The following is a 21,644-nucleotide window of genomic DNA, read 5'->3' on the forward strand; positions in this document are numbered from 1 at the left end:
ATCCCTGTGTTTCCTGTCTGTATTTATGCTGTCAATTAACCCAATAAAGGTCAACATTGATTTCGGAACCCGAAGATATTCAGTTTACAATAATATATTACAGCAAATACTCCCATTTAAGAGACTGATAAGCTAATTGACTAATCAACTAATTATTTCAGGAATACTCTTTATTAGCTGACATATATATCTTTGTACTGAAAATCACTGCAGTAACCCAGATATGTTCGATTCTGACAGCACGACTCTCTATTACACTGCCTTTCTATGTCTGGCTGCTTGTTTATTTGTCTTTATTGCATACTATTTAGTATGCAATAAAGACAAATAAACAAGCAGCCAGACATCACTGTTTGTCTATCTAACTTCTTGTCTGACATCTGTTGGTATTTGTTCATCATTCTGTGGCTCAGTTTAGGTAACAATATTTGACCCATTTGGTGCATTTGTTCATTCATGCATCAGAGCAGAATTGATTCCCACATTTTGGGTGCAGGTGAATCGTCAGCTGTTCCGTGTTTTGTTGTTGTCGGCCGCTTGTTATTTTTAGTGTCAGTGATGTAAGGGTCATTGAGTTTGTCAGACGTGCCACCTGGAGCCACTGTGGCAGACCGATCGGACTGGCTGCGAGTGTGAAAACGCCCCAAACCATGATTCAACAAGACTGCGTGGTGATTCCTTCAGACTTTCTCCTCACCAGGAAAAAGAAAGCATTAGTAATTTGTTCAAATACTTAAAATGACTCAGCAGCAAAGGTGGATGTAGCATGGCATTGTCATACAGCTCTAATAGAGAAGAGGTTGGAGGTGGACGGATGGGCCTACAGCATGTGACCAGGATTCGTGCCTTGTTTCCTACCAAGACTTTAACTTTATTGTTATCCACGAAGGAGCAATCTTACACACCTAACACTAACCAAATAGCTAACTAACTAAATTTAATTACACCTTAACAGCTGCAACAGATCAGAAAAAAGGTCTTTTGCGCTGGCATACAACCTATTTTATTGTTTACTGCTTTTAGCTATATATGTAAACTAATGGTATCTGATGCTGATGTCAACGTTGACATTGTCCACTCGGTTGACTAATTTACTCCCAAAAGGCAGGGTCAGTGTTCACGGTGAAACCACTTGCATGATATCCCTGACCAACAAATGTTAGAAAATAATATTGCTGCTCCCTCAAGTCACTGGCTTGCAGTTGCATGGTATGCCCCCACCATTTCTCACTAATCAATGACCTTGATCTTGTTAGCAACATTTGTGTAAATAAGCAACCAATCACTTTCCCCAACAATTTATGTGACATTATTCATTTTTGTTCACGTGATCTTGGAGGTAAGGGGACTTACAGAAGAGATATTCCCTTTCTGTGTGGAGTTTGCATGTTCTCCAAGTGTCCGTGTTGGTATCCTACCATATCATTGTAGTTCAAAGTAGAGCTCTGATTGTTTTCATTATCCATTCACCTTTCTTTTTAACCAAAGCAGGGAATCAATTATCAAAATTATTGCTCATTTATTTTCTGTCCATCAACTAATCGTTACATCTCTAGTCCAAATACATGTAGGTTAGGTGAACTGGTGACTAAATTGCCTGTAGTTGTGAATGTGAGTGTGAATGGTTCAATCCATATGTCAGCTCTGTAATAGACTGGCGACCAAGAACAGGAGAGGTGGGTACAGGTGATGGATGGATTTTTGTGTTGCTACATATTTGTTAAACTGACCCTAAGTACATTCATTTATAGTTTCTAGAAGCAGAGTTATTAAGAATGCACAAAGATACACTCAGAACCTACACATTTAATATTTATTCGTTTTCTTCATGTGCTTATTACTTGTTAATGTGTTGTGTGGCTTGAAGATAGATTGAATTGACTGTGAGGCTACAAAATACTTAAATTAAACTTAAATTCCAACATCAATATCCATTAATTCCCTTGACATACACCTGCACTTGAAACGTCAAGATCGTTACTTTCTGATCTTGCAGTGCATGCAGTGACCCCTTACAACACTAATATAGCATGTTTTTACCGGTTAGTAATAGCCTTGCTTTTTAATCAGGAAGCTTAGAAATGTTTAACATCCTGACTCAGAACTATAGAGACTATAAATATTAACAGGCTATGCTCAGAACAAAAGACAAATAACTGTGTGTTTCTATGCTAGTACTGGTGCAGGTAACTGCTGTAAGTGGTAATTTAGTTAATGTAAAAAAGACAGAACAAGATGTTAACTGGCTCCGACGCATGCATGCATGCACGTACGTACATACGCACACAGCTCAGGGATTCGCTTGTGAACTGGGATGTGAAACGGGATCTTCAATTTTCTCTCTCCGTCCCTGTCACAAAGTAGTCTTAAACTAAATGACTGCCTGCATGTGTGCATGTATGCGTCATTGGTTTATATTTGTGTGGCCATTTTATGTTTTTCTGTGTTTCACATGTGCGTGTTAGTATGTGACCGTTGAGTCGGGAGAGAGTGCAGAAGCCATGGGGTGAGTTCTGCAGAGTACAGCATTCACACCTCTACAAAAAAAGAGACCTGGAGAAGCTGCTCTAAAGATTTTATTCAGGTGCACTAAACGTATCTGGTTTATTTGAGTCTATGTGAAGCGTCGCACAAATGTGGAGCGATCGCCCACTGAGTGCAGCATGTTCTGTTTTATGACAGAGAGAGAGAGAGAGAGAGAGACTGAGTAAAAATACACCCAGCTCCTGGGAGATGGTCTCTATGGCAGCGGTTACTATGGTGATAGCAAGGCTGCACGTGAAGTGATGGCTGTCATGGGACTCTGGGGAATTCACCCTCTCGAGCTGCTGGAGGAGGCACACACACACACACACACACACACACACACACACACACACACACACACATACACATACACACACACAAACTTAAATGAACAGATGGAAGGAAACAGACCACTTGAGGGGAAATTCAGGAAGAGCAATGACACCAGTGGTGCAAATTAATTTGCTCAAGTACTGTACTTAAATATGATACTTAATACTTACTATACTTAAGAGGGGCATATTGTACTTTTTACTTTACATTTATATAGTTGCTAGTTACTTTGCATATTTTTTAAACTAGATGCATTATTCAGTGAACAAAAATCTCATTCTAGGTCATTCTTGTCTGGAATTAAATACTTAAAGAAATGTTTTTCCTATAAAAAGTGAAAAAATGCTTTCTAAAATAAACTTTAGTGTCAACCCAGTTTTTGTTTCACATTTGGACAAGTTCATTTACTCTAAATGGGTTGTATTGAAATAATCATACTCTAATAGGTGAACTACCTATGTTATTTCACGACAACATGCGCGTGTGGCCGAACTGGCTATCAAAACAAAGAAAAAAGAAGATCAGAATACAACACACACAGACAGGAAGTTTGACTTAATTCTCTACTCAGGACGCCATAACAGTACAGCCCCTTTAAAAACTCTTTAGAATATTCTTACTGCACCACAAGCAAAGTCTTAAAAGAGTAAATTACTGACAGAAATGTCTTTATGTTAACCAACTTGCAGATTAAACTGCAAAAAACAAACACCCAAACCAACTACAGCAAACATTCTGCTCAAAACATAAATGCACCAGTTACAATTATCCTTTGATATGTGTGACAGGGACCATTTACCATACTACAAGTATGGTAAACGGTCCCTTTGGCATTGAGTTATTGCTACTTTTACTCAAATAAAGAATCTAAATACTTCTCCCACCTCTGCTTGCTAGTGTGTAAATGTGTGCATAAGTGTGGGTGGCTGCGTGTGTGTAGTATGGTGGCCGACAGGGGCAAACGCCCTGCAACTTCAGAAAACACATGCAAATAGACAAAACACAAGCAAATTAAGAAAACAACTTCATTAATTTGACAACACATGTGCAGCATTCAGCAAACGTGCTGCATATACACACAACACAACCAAATATACAAACGCGCTGCAATTAAAAAACGATGCAAAAAGAAAAGCAAACCCCGAAAAAAGAAGCGATGCAAAAAGAAAAACAACTTCATTAATTTGACAACACATGCGCAGCATTCAGCAAACGCAATGCAAATACACACAACACAACCAAATGCATAAACGCGATGCGAATAAAAAACGATGCAAAAAGAAAAGCACACAAACCCCGAAAAAACAAATGCAATAAGAAAACGCTGCATCCAGATTCCACAACGGAAGTTCTCCAGACCTCTAGAGGGAGCAGCTAATCAGCTGGATTTATGACCCCTTTTCTGCCTTTTTATGAGTCGGGTATGGCTGCATTGTAAAAAGAGAACTCCTGTCTCATGCCCTTATTAATAACATAATATAATATATTATTAATAAACCGTCTCAGCCGTGTAGCGCGTGTGGGCAGGTGTGTGTTAGCAGTTCTTGCAAAATGTCTCACTGCTCACGTCTTTGTTTCTTTAATGTAATTATCATTGTACTGATATGAGCAAAGCTAAATTATTTGTGTGTGTGTGTGTGTGTGTGTGTGCGTGTGTGCGTGTGTGCGTGTGTGTGTGTGTGTGTGTGCAATTTGCGTGCTGGGAGCTTGCACACATGCACATGTAGCATTGCCTCTGCAGAGTCAGTCTGCTCTGTCATGCTGTTTCCATAGCAGCAGCGAGAGCCAACACAGCCAACCACGCTCACTTCCTAGTTTCACCCCATCAATGCCAGTTTGCTCTGACTCTCTTCCTACCTTTTTTGTTTTTTGGCTCTGCGGGAGTCTGAGCAGGACTCGATACACGTCAGTGTCCCCCCTTACATTCATTCATTTAGACAGGGCCGACCAGAGCACTGGAACCACAAAAGAAAGCAAAATTTGCAATTTGTTTTCCACAAAACGTGATATCCATTGTTAAATCCCAAATGCTGATCTATTGTGTTACATTTGTCATCTTGTTGTCATTTGTCTCATATGAATCTTTTGAAATGTAATCCATAGATTCAAATAGTCTGAGCAGCTCCACTGTGCATCCTTCCTGTTTTGTGCATCTTTGTCAGTATTGTGGTTTCTTGTGTAAAATCAGCCTCTGGAGAGGTGTCTGTGTCATGAAGGTGACTGCCCACAGCCGGCGCTTATCGCTGCCCACGTAAACAACCTCCCATTTGCTCCTAATATTTGTCATTGTCCCTGCTGTTGTTGTCTAATTCTAATGGGTAGCATCAGCTCTGGTTCACTTTTTCTCTGCTCTCTTTATTTTTAGTCTAGTCAGTCTATGCATGCCTAAACTGTTACATCAGTAGACTGGGAGTGCATAATCAAACAGCTTCAGTATCAGTAGCTATTAAAAACAGGTTTACCAGACTGCATGCTGATATTTATACTCTGGATTTTGCCAAATCATTATCCGCAGTACTTTACAGTGCTTTTTTACGGGGTCATTTTGGAATAAACAAAAGTTACAGAAAAGACTTTAAGAAATCAAGCAAAGCCACAAGATAGAATCAAAATAAAACACAATGTGCTATATTCATATAGCAAATTTTAGTATCAAGGCACTTCAAAGTGTTTTATATAAAACATGAAAAAAAAAATGTCATCCGACTTGTGTCCTCTGCTGATTGGACAGCCGCACTGAAACCAAACATTTGAGAGGAAATTCTAACTGTTCTGACATCAACCAGAAGTCATATAGACATATATAGTTGTCAGAAGTCCAAAACATAGACTCATCCCACATGAATGGGGAATATTTATATAAAGTAACGTCTTGTGTTATATAGTTTCCGTTGCTTTATTGTAAAGGATCTCACACGAAGCAGCAGGAAGTCTTGACCTGTGAATGTGTATTCTGCTGCAGGCCTGGAAACTGTTAGCAAAACATTAACTATTGATGTTGAGGCTGTTGCAGCTTGTTGTCCAAGTTTTATAAAAATATTACATTTTATACTTTATTCTTGACCATCTTTAATTGGCAAAACGGCACAACATGGGTTTTATGTTGGGATGAATGTAGGCTATTAAATTAATCATACAAAATTCCAACAGGTGGAGAACAGAGGTAACAGGGTCTGAAACACGGACAATATTAAATATAGGTAATTTCTTATTGTGAATAATAGAAGTTGCTCTCTGTTTGATCATGTAATCACACAGGAGAAATACAAGACATAAAAATCAACTAATACTCAAATTTCTAATCTCGCCTTCATGGGTACTTGGCTTCCAATAGGGCCCAACCGTATTAATTTCACTCCAAAACCTATGGGGATTATGACTCTGTAGATGATCAATGCATAAAGAGAGACTTTTCTTAAATTCTACCTTTAACCTCGGCCTCTGATCTTTTTTTTTCTGAAATTTTTTTACCTGTATTTTATTTTCACGCACACACAAAAAAAAGTTGATTAACTGAGACTAAAGTTTTTTCACTCACATGAAATAATATATTTCCCCATACAACTAACAAGATCCTGAAAGTAAATTTGACCATATTGCCCAGCTATAGTTTTAGCCCTTGTGCAGCATCTTTTTCTGAGTTGGCAGTCCACCACATTGACATTGTACTGACATGCAGACTATAAGCAAAGAAGGAAAACACAGTACATGCTTTGAGATCATTTTTTTTTACACTGAGCTGTGTAATCCTCATTGGTGAAATCCCACCTGTTCTCCAGTAGCTATACAAACCCTTGGTTACCTTTTAGCTCTAAACATGAGGGGTTAGAAAAGAACCAGTGGTCCAAGAAAAGCACTCACTGCTGGGTTTACACATACTGTAGAAACAAACAGTAAATCCCAGCTCGCCTCATTACGCCTGCTTTGAACATGACTGTGGATAAGGATGTATTGATTTTAATGGTCCAACCCTTTTTAGATAAACAGTCCTGGAGCATAACCAGCCAGTCAATTCAACAGATTTCACTGCCCTTGCAATTATCTAAAGCAGATAACAAAGTGTGTCCTCACAGTGCTCAAGATCCCTCTGTCTATCTTCTGAATTCATCTGGTCACACTGTGCTGGACATGTGTGTGTGTGTGTGTGTGTGTGTGTGTGTGTGTGTGTGTGTGTATGTGTGTGTGTTTATAGACAGATAACGCTGCAGGTCATATCTCTGAGACTCCTAGTCTCCCTCTCTTTGCTCTCTACACCTCCTCATTTTCTCCTCCTCATCCCCCCTTTGGACTCCCCTCTGTTTCTTCAGCTTTACTCCTCATCAGCTCCTATTGTCCTCTTACTCCATTTCTCCTCATCACAGCTGGTTTCAGCGTATTCAGATCAAACAGGAAATCAAGGTGTCAGTCAAGATAACTGAAAATTCACTTTGTTCTGTTTGAAAGGGTTGTCATTAAAACTTTTTTTTAATTTGTCAGTAGATTGAGTGTAGTAAGCGTTGAATGATGAATTGAATCATACATCCTCACTCAAGGATTTTAATATCTTTGGCAGGCTGTTCTCATGAGACATTTGTACATCTAAAATAAGTAATGCACATTCATTTGTATCTATTCCACATATATATTACTGTAAGCCCCACATTGTCTGCCACTGTAAAATACCGTGGACATCTGCGTAGGGAGGAGGTCATTACCTGCTTATCCTCTGCAGGGTTGTGAAGGACTGCAGTCCAGCCCAAAATCACCAAAAGGCAGAGTTTACCTTGAACAGTTTGACAGTCTATCACAGGGCTGTAACCCATACTGTATGATAAGGCTCTACTACTGCTGAAAGGGCTGATTGAAGTGTCAATATAACACTGATGTCATATACATACTGTCATTTTTACACCCTCAGACCTAAATTAACACTTTATTTATTGCATTACCCATCAAAAGCATGTCACCATTAATAAATGCAGCTCACATTGTTGTTATCAAAATCTTATTTTAGAACATTTTAGAGAAAATCCCAGACATGAATGTTAAGGACAGCTCCATAGGTAATCTCTACAGAAACTTATTTGATGCTAGTTTTATATTTTTCTGACCTTTTGTTATCTTGTAGTGATTTAGTCTAATAATGTAACTGTGATCTACACAGGAACACAATGAAATGAATGAAGACTCCTCACATATAATGAGCCTGTTGATGTTCATGAGTTCAGCAGTCTGTCTAAAAGGAATCTAACGTCTCTCTCCTCTCCTCTTCTTGCCGCCATAGTGCAGTGTCTGGAAATGACCACTAAGCGAAAGCTGATTGGCCGGCTGGTGCCGTGCCGTTGTTTCCGCGGCGAAGAGGAAGTGATCTCAGTGTTGGATTACTCCCACTGCAGCCTGCAGCAAGTCCCCAAGGAAATCTTCAGCTTCGAGAGAACTCTGGAGGAGCTCTACCTCGACGCCAACCAGATTGAGGAACTACCCAAGGTAACTCTGAACCATGTTAACCCCTCTCTGCTGGAACTTGTATCTAACCTCTAACCCCAAATCCCAACATGGTAAACATAACTTATAACCATTTCTTGACTACCTGGACCAAGGCTGGTCGGTTGATTCTTATGCAATCCTTTGCAAAACATTCGTGAAAATTCATGGACTAATATGTGTTGCACTTCCTTTTGATATTGTTCACTTTAATTAAAATAAGCTGTTTGCTCCACACCAAGGAGCCATGATGTAAGTTTTACTTTCTGACCTATTAGTGGAAAGACCAACAAATATGCCTTTTTTTGCACTTAAACTCTTACATGAAGTAACTGTAAATGTGACATATTTTATTGCTTTGTGGTATGCGACAAAAAGTGGATCTTTATTCATTTCATCTCCACTGATTACTTGGCTGTAACTGTAAGTTACGCCCTCAGAAGTTGACACATTTGGATATATTAATGTTGTGAGAGGCACCATTGATGTTCATTTAAAGTAATTTACAGTAAAGCAATGCTGCTAAGCTTGGCTATTATCAGATCTTTACCACCAGTGGGGCAAAAAACAACAACCTGAGGGTAGCACCAAGGCCATGTTGGTACCTAAACAAAAAGGGTTCATCTTCTGTACAGTTGCCAATTTAGGACATTTCAGACTCAGACAGAGAGGTTGTCAGTGTACATTGCAGCTTTCCTCGTTGTACTTTGTTAGCCTCAGGCACACCCAATGTTTTGAACTTTTTAGTGTTTAAACGCTATTATCAGCATGCTAAAGTCATTAAGATTATTTTTCTGTGGATCATGCCTGTAGAAAGTTGTAAGTCAATCCATTCAATAACTGTTGAGATATTTTACTCTGGACTGCTGTAGGGTTTTTCTTATCTTAGACGTTGCAACAGCGAGTGACAGCATGGGGGGAGAGGGGCATCCTAGGCCACCCGAGACTTTCAGAAAACCTCCACGTGAGCAGTAATGAGGCAAAATGTCCTTCCAATATTTCAAGGAGAATTACAGTTGCTGTTTATAGGAGGGCTGTTTCATTTTATTGATATCCTGTCCTGGTTTAAATGACAGAGATGTTGAATTGGATTTCTAAATATAACCTGCATGAATGGACACAGTCTAATAGGGCTGAGTAAGTGGCAAGCCAAACTTGCATTCAACTGACAAAAAGCCTTGACAATGTGTATGTGTAAATGTGCATGCCAAGATTGAATAAGATATGTCAAGGCTGCCAGAGTAATTGGTCTTATTGTAAGTGAGTAGAGAGCTCCTAGTGTGTGTGGGTAAGTGATTGTGTCTTTAAGCATCGTGGCTGGCCTGGCCTGACCCACAGGCACCGAGCAGAAGATCTTTGGCCCCAGTGCTCCTTTTACAAAAGTGACAGTATGGCTGACAACATGTCAATAAAATATACAAAATAGGTGATCTAAAAATATTTTTTGTACAAAGCAGCATTTTATTTTGGGCAGTTAATCATTCAATTAGTTAAATGTCTGCATAGGTTCCCTTTCTTTGTGCAAGTTAGGGGACTTGGAAAGTGCCTGCAGGAATGAATGTGAGAGCATATGTTTGTTTGAATTATAAGAAAATGACACAGACATTGCACATCGTAGGATAGTTGGGTGTTTTGTGTGAAGTATGGTACACATCAAATCAGAGTGGGTGAAGTCTGGGTGACACTTGGCAGATTAAGGTGCTACTGTACATGTTTACAGCACACTGGCCTCAGTACAACAGATAGCACACTCTGGAAGTGTTTTGGCACCCCCCAAGTGATATTTTAATTATCAGCTCTTGAAAATGAGGTTAGAAAACATGGAAAATGAAAAACAGTTCACTGGATAATCCATTGAACAAAGTGTTTGCCATTCTTCCAAATGGATTGAGTTCAACTGTTGGAAATCCTCGGCATGTATCCTGCGGGGATGCCATACCGCCTATAATGACGCTGATGTAATTGAGGTCACCTGTTCAGAAGGCACAAATGCTGTCCCTTTTCCAGGTGATGATCCACCATATGGTAACTGAGTGTGGTTATCTTTTGAAAAGTTCTAAGAATTTGTATCTTTTGTTTGGATATTGGTGAATAAATGTTGTGATCAATGCTGCTGAAAGGTGACCATGATGTCTTTTTATCTGTCTATTTTGTTTGTTCATTTAGATTTTCCGATTGTTATGAATGAAGGCATGATTTTTAATTGTTATAAAGACTAATACCTGAAAATCAGTTCAATCCATGTTTTTTGTTATGTTGATTATGCACACACTATCCATCATGAACTGATTATTCAAATACATTTCTGTATCATTTTTTTTTTTTATATCTCATGATTCTTATAGAAAAACAATTACTGGAATAAATAGGCTACACACAATTAGACTACATATAAAGCTCACTAATTTTAGAAAGTGGAAGTTGCTTAATTACACAATGCTTGCTAATGAACAAGCCACTCGCTAGCATGAACACGGCCACTGTGACAAGTGAGAAGTGTTGTCTGTAAGGGTAGTTAGCCGGCTTATTGTTGCTGCTTAATTAATGACTTATAAATATAATATAAAAATAATAAAATAAAATAAAAAATAATAAAATAATCTTGAATTATTATTACCTCTTAACTTTACTTCTCTTAAGACACGTTCACTGTTAGCTCTTGATTTTGGTCTTATTCCTGAGCATTTCATTTTTGAGTTTGAAAGTTTCTGATAATTATAGCAGTTGAACGCTCTGGAAAAAGATGGTCGTAGACCTTCAGTTAAAATTATTTAAACTAATTATTCTTCATTTTTTTTGCTTTGGCTTTTTGTATGTGTTTTAATATTTGTAGCATTTCTGTCTGTGCTTTGGCCTGTTGTGTGTGCTTTGGTATTTAGAGTTTAGCCTTTCTGTACTCTAAGCACTTTCCTTTTTATGCATGTGCCTTCACTCTTGTATATGTTTTGGCATTTGCAGTATTTTCCTATTAAGGGCACATTTCTCTGAATGTTTTAGCTTTCACTCTAGTGTGTGTTTTGTCCCTAGGGGCGACCTCATGTATGAGATTAAGTCTGCATTATTCATAGAAAAGCAGCTCAAATGGCACTGCTTTTCCACAACATTAAGTAGTGCATGCCTCCAGCTGACTTTCTCGCTCTCTGTCCTTTTCTACCTTTCTGCTAAAGGTCTGTGTGATTTAGCCAAAAGACTATAATATTTCATTGTTTCCCCTCTGTGTTTCCATAGCAACTCTTCAACTGCCAGGCCTTGAAGAAGCTGAGCATGCCCGATAACGACTTGTCCAACTTGCCCACCACCATCGCCAGCTTGGTTAACCTCAAAGAGCTAGACATCAGTAAAAACGGTAAAAATCCTCTCTGTAACACAGATGACCAACGCAACCAGAACAAACCACAAAACTAAAATAATAAAAAAATAAAAAAATAAGAAAACTAAAAGTCAACTGCTAACTTATCGGCATTACCAACTGCAATTTGAATTACTAACTGCCCATATACACAGGGCTTTAAATTAACTTTTTTAATCACCAGCCAACATGGCTAGTCGATTTTTAAAGCCATTTTATAAAATATGTTTCTTTAAAAAAAATGTGTTTGGGTTGATGGCTGGCAGATATACATTAAACTATATACATTTAATTTACTCTCGAAAAAATATCTCCAGTTTTTTTTTTTCCTATCTGACTTTACTACTTCATTTCAGCTCCTCTGGTTTGCTTTGCGCAGTTCCGTTCGTTTTCCAAGCCAAACACACACCAAAACGCCCAAATTTCTTGCCGTAAAACAGACCAATCTGTAAACACTGACTTGTCGGATGGTTTCTGCAGCTGGCTGATTAAAAACAGACGCTTTGCTTCATTCATCACCGGCCAAATTGGCTCGTTACTTTACAATGTTTACCTGCTTTTGGTGGGTTGGCGGGTGTTAATTTAAAGTCCTGCATATACAGTACAACATATGGAGTTGAGCAGGTAAGGAAACAAAGGTAGCACAGCTCTCAAGGCAGCCCAGAAAAAAAGCTCATAATCACAATGATCTCACCTCCAAAATATATGACAAAACTTGACACTGTCTTAACACTTGCAAAGCTCACTGTAGATAATAATTCCCTTTCTTTATAGGAAATCACTCAACAAAAAGTAACTGACACTGAAAATAAGTAACTAATAGGGGTGGAAATCACCAGAGCCCTCACGATACCATATCATCACGATACTTTTTTCACGATACGATATTATTGCAATTTTAAACATATTGTGATATTCTGCAATATATTGCAATTTATTACCTTATTCCCAGCTTCAAATATTTCCCAATTTTAAATGATATCTCCAAAAGGAAACTTTTGGGGATATCTGTTTTATATAAAAAGATACATTTCTCTGTTTGTTCGTCTCATTTCAATTTTATTGCTGCAAAATGGGATTGTCAAGCAGACAAACTGACCAACACAGATATAATAATAGATTGAATGCTTGGGGTCTGTGTATCGATACATTATTGACACGGAAAATATCGCGATACAATGCTGTATCGATTTTTTTTCCCCCACCCCCAGTAACTAACACATTTCCTCTTCCCTCTTTGTGTGTCTCTCTCTCTTTCAGGTATCCAGGAGTTTCCCGACAATATAAAATGCTGTAAAGGCCTGTCTGTGGTGGAGGCCAGTGTCAACCCTATCACCAAGTAAGACACCAAAGCACACCTTGTCTTATTCATTTCAGTTGAAGCCTCTAGTTTGACTGCAGCAAATATTAGCCTAATGTTTGACTACAGCTCAAAGATTTGTTTTGCAAGTTGGACACAATATAGCCGCACTAACAAAAAAAAACTGAAACATGTAGGGGATAATGCATCTGCTTCTGGATAACAATATGAGATAAAACAATGACTCTATTAAACTAAAAATAACACCTCTTAATCACTTTCAATTTGGCCCCTACTGAAGGTGCAAAAAAATGTTTTTTATGTATTGTTTACAGCACCAATTTTATCAACCAGTTTGAGTGGACCTGGACTCAGTACAAGCTGTAATGTTGTTTTTTTTGTGTTGCATGTGCCATGTATTTAGCTGTTTTAGCAGATTTTTCTTTGTCTTTGTTTTTTTCCTGCTTTTACGTATTCCAAGCCATGCATTTATAGCACCATAGAGAGGTTAAATATTTTATAGTAGTTGGCTGTATCCACAGACCCCCATTCTACCATACAACCGCATGTGTTTTATTGGCTCAGCTATGGCTAGACAGTGGAAGATTTAATTGATACAATAAAGTGCTGATGTTTATTTTTGAGCAACAGATGTTAATGCTAGTAATTGCTGTTTTCCTTTCGGTGGTGTAATGTCCGTGAAGCTCACACACACACACACACACACACACACACAAACACACACACACACACACACACACACACACACACACACACACACACACACACACACACACACACACACACACACACGCAAGTAAAAAAATTATTTCTGTCTGCAGTAAGTTTGTGTCTGTGTGTGTGCGCAGGAGATGAGTCATCTGCAGGCTAATATCAATTAGCTGTTTCTACTGTACAGGGTTGTTACTGAAACATGTTTTAATCCATTGAGGTTTTTCAAGGACACACACTTTCTTTTTCTCTTTCTTATTCTTCTTTTGCATTTGTTCTTTTTTTCCTCCTCTCGCCATTTCTCTCAAATTTCTAGACTCCCAGATGGTTTTACGCAGCTCCTGAATCTGACCCAGCTCTTCTTAAACGATGCCTTCCTGGAGTATCTGCCGGCTAACTTTGGCAGGTAAACTGATGCATGTCATTGTTTGTGTGTGCTTGGTTGTGAGCATTTGCGGATGACTGTGTTAGATGAGGTCCCATTATCCCATATTTTTTTAGCTTTTTTTATCAAGGTACTTATTTCTCAATTTTCAAAAAGTTGTTCTTCCCCTTTAAATTCTGTTATTGTGAACGAGGGCAGCTGATAGCGGTCAGTTCATTAAGAATTTCAAATGAAATCGTGCGCAACATGTAGAAGCTCATAAGTGAAAGACATTCTCTACATTGAAACATTTTCATGGTGATGTTCATCTGCAAGGATGTGTAATGATTTTTGATAATTAAACATAATTGGTCAATCATGATGCATTATTATTATCACTGATTAGGAAATAACACTGCTTCTGGAGTTGAAATGGTGATAAATGTGGCCTGTTTTTGCCTCATTTCACTGAGTGTTATTAACAACTGATGTAGTAACAGTTGTTGCAAGAGAGAATTAATACAGTAAATTAAGTTTTGGTTTATGTGCCTTCTGTTTTTCAGACTCTCCAAACTACGGATCCTGGAGCTGAGAGAGAACCACCTGAAAACCATGCCAAAGTAAGAAAATGCCATATGTGTGTGTGAGAAAGACAGACAACACACACACGCACATGCTTCATGATACCGACTGTATGCTTGCGTTCCCAGGTGTCCAGATTAAAACAATATTTATCCCTGGCAGGTGGTCTTGAATACTGATAAAGCCTGTTATAACAGTGATGTCGTCTAACAGTTTTAAATGTTTCCTGTTTAACATAACAACTGTACCTAACATAGACAACCATCAGAGTTATAGAGTAACTAATTTAAATTACAATCGATTGTGAAAAGCATTAATACTAATGCCAATAATACTACCGCTGCAATTATTACTTTACAAGTATGAGTACCAGGGCACAATCCCCCTTGCACTCTAACTGTGAACATGGTTCACATTAATTGCTGGTTGTTGGGATGTTTCCTACTCAAAATGTAGAAGGCATGTTGATGTAAATCCAAAGTAAACCTGTGAGCATAAATAGTTAAGGTTTTTCCGTAAGATTTTAAAAGATGTTAGGGAATCACGCTTTGCAACTAGCTAACTGGAGTAAAAAAAGAACAGTAATGTGTTCAAAACGTAAAGGAAACGACAGGAAAAACTGAAAAAGGAGGGATGCAGCTTTAGTAAACATCACTCCCCAGGAATAAATCCTATATATGGACACTGCATGCATCGTCAACGGCAGATTGTCCATGGCCACATTGTAGATGCTACTTTTAAATCAAAGCAAATCAGAGAGCCACAATAGTCAGAAGACTGCTAGATCCAATCAGCTAAGCAGAAATGCATTACAATGCATGACAATAATATTATCATGTGTAATTTTCAACTGATTTAAAGATTCAAAGGTTTTATTTGTTAGTGAATGCAGGGTGGCTAACTACTAAAGAATCATTATAATAAGAGTAAAAATAAGAATTATAAAACAAGGCAACATAAAATGAATACATACGAAATACATCTGAGTATTAAATGCTTAAATGCTTTGCCTGGTATTTTGGTGGGCTGTGTATTTTTCAGTGTACAAAACTAGCCTATATAATGTACATATGTTACAAAGAAGTAGTAGTATTCATCAATGTATTCTCTCCTCTCAGGTCCATCCACAGACTGACACAGTTGGAGAGGTTGGATCTGGGTAGCAATGAATTCTCTGAAGTGGTGAGACTGATTTTATTTTGAAATGCAGCATGAATTAAGTGTTTAAGTTTAACATTGAGATTGTCCTTTTTGATCAAAGAAAGCTCAAATATGAAAGTCTGAGGAGTAGTTTACTAGTTGAACCATATTTATTTGTAACAAGGAGGAGGAACCCAAACAGAAACACAGATGCCGTGTCCTATTTTGAGGGCCGCTGCCTTCAAAGTTCACATTTCAAGACCTAACACAGCATATGGTCAATCCTCTGTACACTGTCTCATTAAGGCAGGAGGAAGTTCAGCCTACTGTCCTTCAGTTGGACCCTGAAATGGGACACAGTGACATAATGGAGGAAGAGAAGGCTGGTTGGAGGCTAACAGGATATGTCATCAGGGTCAGACAGGAAGTCGGCTATGACAGGAGTTGTACGTTGGCTGTGTGGTCTGCTTCCTTCCAAGAGAGAGAAAGCACTGAGAGAGAGATTGCCAGTCTTACCCACTCCGCCGACATTTCTTTATTTTCTTTATTTATGCCAAACTGGGTCGGAAGATGCACTGAAGTTGTTTTTTGGATCTGTACATGTTCACAACATAAGTGCTGAGACAGTGTCCTTTGATGTTAACGAATAATTCATATTTTTGTTTCATATAAAAAGCTACTTTCTACATATCTGCATATTTGTTGATGCATATGTCTGCAATATATGCTGATATGGATTCCTCTGTTTGCATGTTAGCCCGAGGTGTTGGAACAGATCCACAACCTAAAAGAGCTGTGGCTGGATAACAACTCTCTACAGTGTATACCAGGGGTAAGAACACACTTTCAGCTCTTGCAGTCAAAGAAAACAGCCGCTCTGGAGATACAGTATTTGAATGACACTTTCTTTTCAGTTTGTTGCTTATCTGTCTTTTCTCTGTCATTCAATTGTTTTGTTTTCTCCTCGCTCTCCCCCGCTGCAGGCGATAGGAAAACTTCGTCAGCTGCGGTACTTTGACTTAGCTAAGAATCGTATTGAGACGTTGGACACGGATATTTCAGGCTGCGAGTCCTTAGAAGACCTGTTGCTCTCCTCCAACATGCTGCAGCAACTCCCTGACTCTATAGGTACACACACAAACACATACATACATGCACACACAAAGACACTCATAGAGTTAAGTTGATGAAGCTGTAGCGCAGCATTTAAATTCCCACCTATTTAGTTCCTGATGGGGCTGCGCAGTAGACAGCAGCAGAGGACTGTGGTTGTACTGGGCACATCACAGGTGAGAGTGGTTCTAGCTGTGCAAGAGTGATGTAGCACAGATTACTGAAAAGTGTAATAAAGGATAAGGCTGGTGTTACTTTTTATTTTTCCTACTGACAAAAGAAAAGACAAAAGAAAAAATCCCCACATCCATTGATTCCTGTGAAAATCTTAAAAAAAAAGTGGTTGCATTGTTTAATTTTTAGTAATTTACTCAAACAACTTGTGGTTTTCAGCCAATGATACTCAAACAGGAATGCATTATGCATTTGTTTGGGACTATTTTCAGACTGACTAAAATTGATTTTATTTTCCGCTGGGGAATATTTATGGCAGCAGGATAGTGTATGTGGGATTGAATCAAAATAAACTATAAGTTCATGGTAATGAAAGAACATGGCACCCACTGCAGTCCTGTGGCTCATTGATGGGTTTTTGGACAAAATTGGAGCTTTATTATAAAGAGGAATTAGATGTACCACGATTTGGCTACACAGAAAAAATAGTAGTCAGGATCCAATCATGTTGTTTTCACAATAAGAAAAATACAGAATATCGCCAACTCTATACTTTAAGTCCACTTTTGTCGGTAAAATTGTTTTTAAAAAGGGGCATTTCAGAGCTCAGTGTATATGTGAATATGTCTGTGTGTTTGCATATTGTGTAGGAATGTTGAAGAAGCTGACTACATTGAAGGTAGATGACAACCAGCTGACCTCACTGCCTAACACCATCGGGAGGTAGGAAACACACACACACACACACACACACACTCACTCAGACAAAAAGAAAAGTGAATAATAACACCATGGACTGTATACATTTGCTTTATTTTGAAATCACCTTCTACAGTATTTTGTCAGATTTTCTCAGCAGGTTTATCTTTGGTGGGTTGTGGTTTTCCTTGTGTATTACTGTTAGTTGCTGTGTTGTTATGCTGGCTCATGATTGGGGGGTTCTGTGTGTTGTGTTTGCTGCGTTGCTGTGGCGTTAGTGCGAAGCCCAAGCACGGGTGAGTAACATGAGCCTACCGGATCCAGGGGTGCGTTCAGAGACAGATAGATGTTCAACTGCGTTACAGATACAAACACACAAGCTTACAACTACATGGGGTTGTGGGAAACATCTTGAATTCATGCAAATTACATGCAAACATAAACTTTAATTTGTTTTTTTACCTTATCAATATTTGGACTATAATCCACATTCTCAATTGTGTACAATACACAATGTACAATACAAGCCCTGCATAAAATTACTGGGTCGAGATATAAATGATTGCATGTAAAATGATTACGGTAGTTTGATTACAATACTTCTTATAATCCATCACAGTCCAGATTCAATCACATAAATCAGATTAGTTGCTTTTGAAAAAAATTTGCGTTTGTTGAATTAAGCAGAAACATTTTCTTCTGAATTCGGAAGTATTGTCTGAGCCTTTTTTCACGTCTGTATACTGAGATTGCTTGCAAGCATACCATTCTGCTCACATTGCAGACTGCAATAAGAAAACACCTCCAGGATTTATAAATTGATTCTGTTCCTTTTCTTCTGTTTGAAACAGTTTAGTGACTTGGATCTTGTTGCTAATTATTGTGTGAATCAGTCAATCTGTGATGGATTATATTTTTAAAAGGCTATTTAACATTCAGTGACATACAAGACTTAAATGTCACTCTTTGCAACACATTTGTATCTAAATGCTTTGAAAACATTTTGTCTTCCTGAACAAATCCCGGGTTTAAGCCTCAGTAAGTAGTCCTGTAGATCCATTGTTTCCCCTCTGATTAAACCAAAAACATGAAATGATCCTTTTCTTACCCCTCGAGTTTTTAAGTGCTGCTTACTAAAGATGAATGTGATCACATTTCTACTCCTCTGTTTCCACAAATAAAGAATTCTATATTCCTAAATAAATTATTTTACATTACTTAACAGATATGTATATCTGCAGAATGTATGCATTTACCTCAACCAATAATACATGTATTTCCCTCTAGCTGCATCAGTACTATAGGAGAAATACTGTATATACACAGAGCTGAATCAGTAGATTTGTTGCTGTACTCGTCTGTACTGTTGTAAGGCCTATAGTGGATTAAATTAAAATCAATAAGCAACGCAGTTACTTTTAAGGAAAGAGCAAGTACCGTCTTATGTTTTACTTCTTAATGTTTTAAGGTCATTACTATATTACAGCTATGAAATTGGTCACAATATACATTACATGTATATGTAAACCAGGTAGGTGTATATATTGCTGTCTCTGAGTTTACTCTGATTTAAAACATAGTAGCCTACCGTAGCACCTGGTTTTAAAGCCAAACTAAAGCATGTATGCTCCATACACAAAGGAGGAGATTTGAATCTAGAAAAGTAAAGTGACCTATAGTGACTACCAACTGAGCCACTGTGTTTCCTTGCAACACCTGCCATTGAGAGTAGGATTTAAGGAGCTGGTTGGCAGATGGCAGCTAAATGATCTCAGGAGTCATATTTGACACATTCAAATCTAGCTGTATATTTTTGTGGGAGAAGTAGGAGAGTCATTTTCATTCTTTTAAGTAGGAATAGAAACAGTGCGGAGAAGAAAATTATAACCTAGGCAAACTTAAATCTTAAAATAGGATATGAAAATCCTCTCCTCCCCTCTCTCCTGTCAGACCGTATGGTGGCACAGATGGTCCGGTCCATTGGGAATTATAATAGCAGACTAATGCAATGTTAACAGTGACAGTACAATAATGTAAAAGTGTTGTCTCATTAGCATTAGCCTGCTGTTAGCGTGCTGCCAGGCCAGTGATGACAGTCAAGGGGGGAGCAGGGTCAGGGTGTCCTGTAGAGGGCCTGACCTGGATGTTACTGTGAATCTTAGTTGAGTGAAGAAGTTGAGATCCAGGTTGAAGAATTTCAGACATCAAAGGGGATTAAAGATGGTCAGCAAATGAGACCAAATTAATGTATGTTATAGCAGATTGATTTGGTTGGTGGAGTCTTAATTTATTGACAGATTCTTCAAGGTGATGATCTTTTCCTTCTCTCAACACTCTCTCCCTTAAGTTATTGCTATAAAGACAAATTTCACATCTTATCTGAACATGTTACAGGATAAGGCTGGTGCCATTCTACATTTTTCTTATTGTCAACAAATCCCACCAAAAACACCAGAACCAACACTGTGTTAGTCCTTCTCTCAATACCCTGCCTGTGGCACTCAGCTTCAAGCCCATTTGTTCCTACTGAAGACGTAAGTCCTAAATTGTACCTAAATCCTAAAATAATAAATTAAAGGTCAATGATTTCCTCGAACAGCCTAAACCTAACTCAAACTGGAAGAAATAATGCATTTGTTTGGGACTATTTTTTAATACAAAAACCTTTTTGGAATACTATGAAGCTCTGTTGCGCAGAGGAATAAGTTTAATCAGGCTTTGGCTACACAGACAGTATTTGATAGTAGGATTAATACATTCTCGGTTCAGTCTTTTCACAGGATTTGTTGGCAGGAGGAAACATAAAGAGCTGCACCATCCTTATCTTTTACAACCTAAGTAATCTAAGTAATCTCAGGTTGCAGCAAAAATTTTGCAGCCTGCAGAATAATTTCCTTTCTTTCTCTGTCATTTTCTTTGCATCTCTTCTTTTCTGCCTCTGTTTCTGTCACACAGTCTGTCTTTATTGGAGGAGTTTGACTGTAGTTGTAATGAGTTGGAGTCTTTGCCTCCCACTATCGGCTACCTGCACAACCTGAGGACCTTCGCTGCTGATGAGAACTTCCTCTCAGAGCTGCCGCGGGAGGTAGGAAGATCAACAACTGATGAACACTTGCAGATCTTCCCTGCAGTGCAAACGGAAACTATTAGTTGATTAAACTATTTTGATAATCACTTTTTTTTTTTTTTTTTTTTTTTTATAATTTCTTAATCAACAAATGCCATAAATTGACTGCTTCCTCCTTGTCAATTGTGAGCCTTTGCTGTTTTTTTTTTAACTTTGTATGACAGTGAATATAATCTCTTTGGGTTTTCTACTGTCGGTCAGACAAAATAAGCAATTTATCGAGGAAATTCTTAGCTGCTGCCCTAATATTTTGTATGCATTGTACTGTAATGTAGCTAGTTTAAAGATGTCTCTCATGTAGGATAATTTTCAGCACCAGGCTTAATTTTAATTTGATTTGATGGATAATATGTGTGTGTGTGTGTGTGTGTGTGTGTGCATGTGTCTATCTGTGTGTGTGTGTGTGTGTGTGTGTGTGTGTGTGTGTGTGTGTGTGTGTGTGTGTGTGTGTGTGTGTGTGTGTGTGTGTGTGTGTGTGTTTCAGATCGGTAACTGTAAGAATGTGACAGTAATGTCACTGCGGTCCAATAAACTGGAGTTTCTTCCTGATGAGATCGGACAGATGACCAAACTACGAGTCCTTAACCTCAGTGACAACAGGTACACACACACACACACACACACACACACACACACACACACACACACACACGCATGCAGGCAACACTTTCTCAATGGCCGTTGTGGTTCTGTAGCTGCTCTCACGGCCCGCAGTTGCCATGGGATTGGGTAAGTTGGTTGC

General features: G+C 38.4%; 1 protein-coding gene across 1 annotated transcript in view; it reads left to right on the forward strand.

The window, feature by feature from the left end:
* The first annotated feature begins 7,876 nt into the window (after positions 1-7,876).
* lrrc7 (leucine rich repeat containing 7) overlaps positions 7,877-21,644 on the forward strand; it is a 46,977-nt gene continuing 33,209 nt past the window's right edge. Inside the window, exons 1-12 of the mRNA XM_028586600.1 lie at positions 7,877-7,901; positions 8,123-8,325; positions 11,551-11,668; positions 12,932-13,010; positions 14,020-14,109; positions 14,631-14,687; positions 15,768-15,831; positions 16,547-16,621; positions 16,773-16,917; positions 17,727-17,799; positions 20,731-20,860; positions 21,387-21,502. Coding sequence (XP_028442401.1) covers positions 7,877-7,901; positions 8,123-8,325; positions 11,551-11,668; positions 12,932-13,010; positions 14,020-14,109; positions 14,631-14,687; positions 15,768-15,831; positions 16,547-16,621; positions 16,773-16,917; positions 17,727-17,799; positions 20,731-20,860; positions 21,387-21,502 — 1,175 coding nt within the window. The remainder of the gene's footprint in view (positions 7,902-8,122; positions 8,326-11,550; positions 11,669-12,931; positions 13,011-14,019; positions 14,110-14,630; positions 14,688-15,767; positions 15,832-16,546; positions 16,622-16,772; positions 16,918-17,726; positions 17,800-20,730; positions 20,861-21,386; positions 21,503-21,644) is intronic.

Source organism: Perca flavescens, chromosome 9, assembly GCF_004354835.1.
Source record: "Perca flavescens isolate YP-PL-M2 chromosome 9, PFLA_1.0, whole genome shotgun sequence".
Lineage (NCBI taxonomy): Eukaryota > Metazoa > Chordata > Actinopteri > Perciformes > Percidae > Perca > Perca flavescens.